At 41.1% G+C, this 6303-nt stretch overlaps 1 protein-coding gene across 3 annotated transcripts in view; it reads left to right on the top strand.

Moving 5' to 3' along the window:
• The window catches only part of LOC109899900 (cytohesin-1-like), a 35898-nt gene extending 30803 nt beyond the window's left edge, over positions 1 to 5095 (top strand). For 2 of the 3 annotated variants that reach the window (XM_031835432.1, XM_031835433.1), the window contains 4 exons: positions 141 to 219; positions 325 to 396; positions 508 to 662; positions 3297 to 5095. In XM_031835432.1, coding sequence (XP_031691292.1) covers positions 141 to 219; positions 325 to 396; positions 508 to 662; positions 3297 to 3375 — 385 coding nt within the window. In that variant the 3' untranslated portion in view covers positions 3376 to 5095. The remainder of the gene's footprint in view (positions 1 to 140; positions 220 to 324; positions 397 to 507; positions 663 to 3296) is intronic. The other variant, XM_031835431.1, reaches the window with a different exon arrangement.
• The last annotated feature ends 1208 nt before the right edge of the window (positions 5096 to 6303 follow it).

Below are 6303 nucleotides of genomic sequence, written 5' to 3' on the forward strand. Positions count from 1 at the left end.
TCCATAGCCTCCTGCCTGGTACTGGCTGATGTCTGGGCTGCCGTCTGCCTGGACTGTCTAGGGGCACCTTTTTAATCTGTGGATTTTGCTTGTTCTAATGAATCCTGATTGAACTCTGACCTTTAACCTCTAACCCCCTCAGGAGGGCGTGTGAAGACATGGAAGAGACGATGGTTCATTCTCACAGACAACTGCCTGTACTACTTTGAGTACACTACTGTGAGTTGCTCTCTTTCTATTCCTCTCTCTTTTTCTGTTATGCTTTTTCTCCATTACATGCAATGTACCAGTTGTGAGCTGTTTCTCACTCCTCCCTCCCTCCAGGATAAGGAGCCTAGGGGTATCATCCCTCTGGAGAATCTGAGTATTAGAGAGGTGGACGACTCCAAGAAACCAGTAAGTTACTTTCTTTCTCTCTCCCTCTTTTCCTGTGCTCTTTCTCCCGGTTTCCTTTTAAAAGCCTCCGAGTCACATCTATCTCTCTCCCTCGCTTTCTCTCTCTCTCAGAACTGTTTTGAGCTGTTCATCCCTGACCACAGGGATCAGGTGATCAAGGCATGTAAGACCGAGGCGGACGGACGTGTTGTCGAGGGCAACCACACTTTCTATCGAATCTCCGCCCCCACAGCCGAGGAAAAGGAGGAGTGGATCACCAGCATAAAGTGAATTCTTGGCGGTGTCCAAATAACCTCTCATTCTTCCTGAAGTGTATATGCATTCAAAAAACACCATTGGATTTGTGTAGGCATGCGCTAGAGGGACTTTCCATATACAGTTGAAGTCGGAAGTTTACATACACCTTAGCCAAATACATTTAAACTCAGTTTTTCACAATTCCTGACATTTAATCCAAGTAAAAATTCCCTGTCTTAGGTCAGTTAGGATCACCACTTTATTTTAAGAATGTGAAATGTCAGAAGAATTTCCAGTGGTTCAGAAGTTTACATGCACTCAATTAGTATTTGGTAGCATTGCATTTAAATTGTTTAAATTGGGTCAAATGTTTCGAGTAGCCTTCCACAAGCTTCCCACAATACGTTTGTTGAATTTTGGCCCATTCCTCCTGACAGAGATGTTGTAACTGAGTCAGGTTTGTAGGCCTCCTTGCACGCACACGCTTTTTCAGTTCTGCCCACAAAGTTTCTATTGGATTGATGTCAGGGCTTTGTGATGGCCACTCCAATACCTTGACTTTGTTGTCCTTAAGCCATTTTGCCACAACTTTGGAAGTATGCTTGAGGTCATTGTCCATTTGGAAGACCCATTTGTGACCAAGTTTTAACTTCCTGACTGATGTCTTGAGATGTTGCTTCAATATATCCACATATTTTTCTTTCCCCATAATGCCATCTATTTTGTGAAGTGCACCAGTCCCTCCTGCAGCAAAGCACCCCCACAACATGATGCTGCCACCCCGGTGCTTCACGGTTGGGATGGTGTTCTTCGGCTTGCAAGACTCCCCCTTTTTCCTCCAAACATGACGATGGTCATTATGGCCAAACAGTTCTATTTTTGTTTCATCAGACCAGAGGACATTTCTCCAAAAGTATGATCTTTGTCCCCATGTGCAGTTGCAAACCGTAGTCTGGCATTTTTATGGCGGGTTTTGGAGCAGTGGCTTCTTCCTTGCTGAGTGGCCTTTCAGGTTATGTCAATATAGGACTCGTTTTACTGTGGATATAGATATTTTTGTACCTGTTTCCTCCAGCATCTTCACAAGGCCCTTTGCTGTTGTTCTGGGATTGATTTCCACTTTTCTCACAAAATTACATTAATCTCAGGAGACAGAACGCGTCCCCTTCCTGAGCGGTATGATGGCTGCGTGGTCCCATGGTGTTTATACTTGCACAGTATTGTTTGTACAGATGAACGTGGTCCCTTCAGGTGTTTGGAAATTGCTCCCAAGGATGAACCAGACTTGTGGAGGTCTACATTTTTTTTAGTTCTTGGCTGATTTCCTTTGATTTTCCCATGATGTTAACTTCTTATGGCTGCAGGGGCAGTATTGAGTAGCTTGGATGAAAGGTGCCCAGAGTAAACGGCCTGCTCCTCAGTCCCAGATATGTGTACCTAACGTGCTAACAAAAGTAGCTACTTGGACATAAATAATGGACATTATCAAATCAAGCATTTATTGTTTTCTGAGCTCCGTCTCAGATTATTGCATGGTTTGCTTTTTCCGTAAAGTGTTTTTGAAATCTGACATAGCGGTTGCATTAAGGAGAGGTATATCTATAATTCCATGTGTATAACTTGTATTATCATCTACATTTATGATGAACCATCGATGTGGCTATGCAAAATCACTGGATGTTTTTGGAACTAGTGAACGTAATGCGCCAATGTAAACTCAGATTTGTTGATATAAATATGAACTCTATCAAACAAAACATACATGTATTGTGTAACATGAAGTCCTACGAGTGTCATCTGATGAAGATCATCAAAGGTTAGTGATTCATTTTATCTCTATTTGTGCTTTTTGTGACTCCTCTCTTTGGCTGGAAAAATGGCTGTGTTTTTCTGTGGCTTGGTGGTGACCTAACAATCGTTTGTGGTGCTTTCGCTGTAAAGCCTATTTTAAATCGGACACTGCGGTGGGATTAACAACAAGATTACCTTTAAAACGGTATAAGATACATGTATGTTTGAGGAATTTTCATTGTGAGATTTCTGTTGTTTTGAATTTGGCGCCCTGCACTTTCACTGGCTGTTGTCATATCAATCCGTTAACGGGATTGCAGCCCTAAATTAAGCAAAGAGGCACAGAGTTTGAAGGTAGGCCTTGAAATACATCCACATGTACACCTCCAATTGACTCAAATTATGTCAATTAGCCTATCAGAAGCTTCTAAAGCCATTACATAATTTTCTGGAATTTTCTGTCAACTTTAGTGTATGTAAACTTCTGACCCACTGGAATTGTGATACAGTGAATTATAAGTGAAATAATCTGTCTTTAAACCATTTTTGGAAAAATGACTTGTGTCATGCACAAAGTAGATATCCTAACCGACTTGCCAAAGCTATAATTTGTTAACAAGGAATTTGTGGAGTGGTTGAAAATGGGTTTTAATGACTCCAACCTAAGTGTATGTACACTTCTGACTTCAACTGTACCAGTCATTTACTTTCAAATCCATTCCGGGAAGTGAACAAGTGCACATTTTGGGAGAAAGGCGAGAGTTTTGGTTCTTATTTCTTCCAAGTCATGTCCTATCCTTCATCTGTATGATCCTGCTCTAGTCTCATGCCAAAAAGTTAAATTCATATTGTTCTCCCCTCTCGTAATGTAGAAATGCCATCAGCAGGGACCCCTTCTACGAGATGCTGGCAGCCCGGAAGAAGAAGGTGTCTGCCCTGACAAGTCTGTAGAAAAGACCCAGGCTCCAGCACTTCAGCAGGAGGAGCAGTCCTCACTCTATTCTACAGCCCAGTGTTTGTGCCCATGGACCTGAACTAAAGGACCTATGGAACTGTATACACAAGAAAGCAGACGATCCCCAAAGCCTGTTGGAAGTCTAGGTGGACGGGGTCATCATATTGATTTTGTTTTCATCAGATTCATAAACACTGGAGGGGAAGGATTATGAAGGGGCACAGGGTTGGGACAGGAATGCAGAGAGGATTAATGTCCTTTTTCAGCGCCCTCTTCAGGAAGTTACATAATGCAATATTATGCTTTGATAAAAATTAACAGAGAAAGGCAACATTAACCTATTTTTACACAAACCTCTTTTTCTGAGGGTTCTTGTCATAGTGCTGTTGTAACTACAGAACATTTCTTTCTGAATGGTTCTCATAACAAACCACCACTGTTTCTCCTCTCTCTCTGTCTCTCTGTATGTCTCTGTATGTCTGTGTGTTTCTCTCGCTGTCTCTCTCTCTCCGTCTCTCTGTATGTCTCTGTGTGTGTTTGTCTCACTGTCTCTCTCTCTCTGTCTCTGCTTCTCTCTTTCTTTGGTTCCATGTTTGTTTAAATGTGTCCAGGTAATTGATAGGAATTGCCAGTGTCTGACCTCACGATGCAATATCACGCTACTTAGGTGCCGATGCGATTCTCACGATTCTATATGTATTGAGATTCGATACTGCAATTCGATATAATATTCCAAACATATTTCTCAGGATATGTCTGCTTCAGAGGGACAAGAGAGCCATGAGATAACGAGTTTTGATCAGTCATGGAAATGAAAGTGCTGAAAACAAATTGGCTCCCCATTTCAAAATAAGATGGAGAACAAGCTATAAAGGAGTTTTGGTGCAGATTAAGCCAACTAGCGCAACAGTAATATTGCCATATTGTCAAAACGATATGATACATCATCAAAAATAATATCCCGATATGTAACCGTACCGATTTTATTGGGGCGGCAGGGTAGCCTAGTGGTTAGAGCGTTGGACTAGTAACTGGAAGGTTGCAAGTTCAAACCCCCGAGCTGACAAGGTACAAATCTGTCCTTCTGCCCCTGAACAGGCAGTTAACCCATTGTTCCTAGGCCGTCATTGAAAATAAGAATTTGTTCTTAACTGACTTGTCTAGTAAAATAAAGGTAAAATAAAAAATAAAAAATTGACACATCACTAGTAATTGGGCTGTCAGTGAGCCAGGGTTTGAGATATGGGAGCTGAGTAATTGGGCTGTCAGTTTCGGGTTGAACTATTCAGTCTTTTATTCTGATATTGTGACAATTAAAAGTACTTTTGTAGAAGCAGCAATATGTTTGCAGAGAAAGGATTTGTTGAATAAATAAAAGACATAAGGTCTAAGACCTTATTACAGTGTTATACAGTTGTGTGCTGTCTGTTACAAATGTGTTATAAGATGCATTTCTGTCATATCAATGTGCTCTTTGGAGGGCTGTGATTTTAGTTTTTATAATGGCAAATCAATTAATCGACAATGGTTTTGTTCTCAATGTACTGATTATGAAATGCAAGTCAAGCTTGAATTATAAGTTTATTTACCTATAATGCACATCATTTATTGTTTGTTTTGTATCATAAAGGTTTGTGCTGTTTATACCCCTATGCCATCATGTGTTTGTTCATTTGATTTCAGATTCCCAAAAATAAATGTCCAATGCTAGTCTCATTTTTGTTTAAGATTTGACTTGGCAAGTGAGGTTAAACTCAGTAAAAACTGTATTTTGACATTGGATATAACCACACTAGACACAAAGACACTGATATATGGTCCATGTTTCATAGCACCAGCCTTTTGAACTGATTGACAGGCAGAACAAAAGCGTTTGGAATGGGTGAATTTTTAGGACAATGTTTTGTCAGTTGAAGTTTTGATGTCAAGCTAGCTAGTAAGATTGATGTCCACCAAAAATGCAGGAATAGCTAGCAAGGAAACAGCTGACATTGGCTGTCAGAAAACTAGGATGACATGGAAGGTTGAGAGGGTTGAGTTTTTACAGAATGTCACATTAAAGGCACTAAAATTGAAGACGGACAAATGGCAGAAATGATTTAAGGGGGAGACCTTACAGAAAATAAATATATTACAGTACAATCGGAAATTATTCCTTCACTTTTTCCACATTTTGTTACGTTACAGCCTTATTCTAAAATTTATTAAATTGTTTCTTCCCTCATCAATCTACACCCCATAATGACAAAGCAAAACATTTTTTGAAACTTATTACAAATAAAAAATGGCAATATCACATTTACATAAGTATTTAGACCCTTTACTCAGTACTTTGTTGAAGCACCTTTGGCAGTGAGTACAGCCTTGTGTCTTGTTGGGTATGACGCTACAAGCTTGGCACATGTATTTGGGGAGTTTGTCCCATTCTCTGCAGATCCTCTCAAGCTCTGTCAGGTTGGATGAGGAGGGTCACTGCACAGCCATTTTCAGTTCTCTCCAGAGATGTTTGATTGGGTTCAAGTCCTGGCTCTCGCTGGGCCCCTCAGGGATATTGAGACTTGTCCCAAAGCAACTCCTGCATGGTCTTAGCTGTGTGCTTAGAGTTGTTGTCCTGTTGGTAGGTGGACCATTGCCCCAGTCTGAGGTCCTGAGCGCTCTGGACCAGGTTTTCATCAAGGATCTCTGTACTTTGCTCCGTTAATCTTTCCCTTGATCCTGACTAGTCTCCCAGTCCCTGCCGCTGAAAAACATCCCCACAGCATGATGCTGCCACCACCATGCTTTACAGTAGTGATGATGCCAGGTTTCCTCCAGACCTGACGCTTGGCATTCAGGCCAAAGAGTTCAATTTTGGTTTCATCAGACCAGAGAATCTTGTTTCTCATGGTCTGAGAGTCCTTTAGGCAAACTCCAAGCGGGATTTC

The sequence above is a fragment of the Oncorhynchus kisutch genome, linkage group LG11 (assembly GCF_002021735.2).
Source record: "Oncorhynchus kisutch isolate 150728-3 linkage group LG11, Okis_V2, whole genome shotgun sequence".
Classification (NCBI taxonomy): Eukaryota; Metazoa; Chordata; class Actinopteri; order Salmoniformes; family Salmonidae; genus Oncorhynchus; species Oncorhynchus kisutch.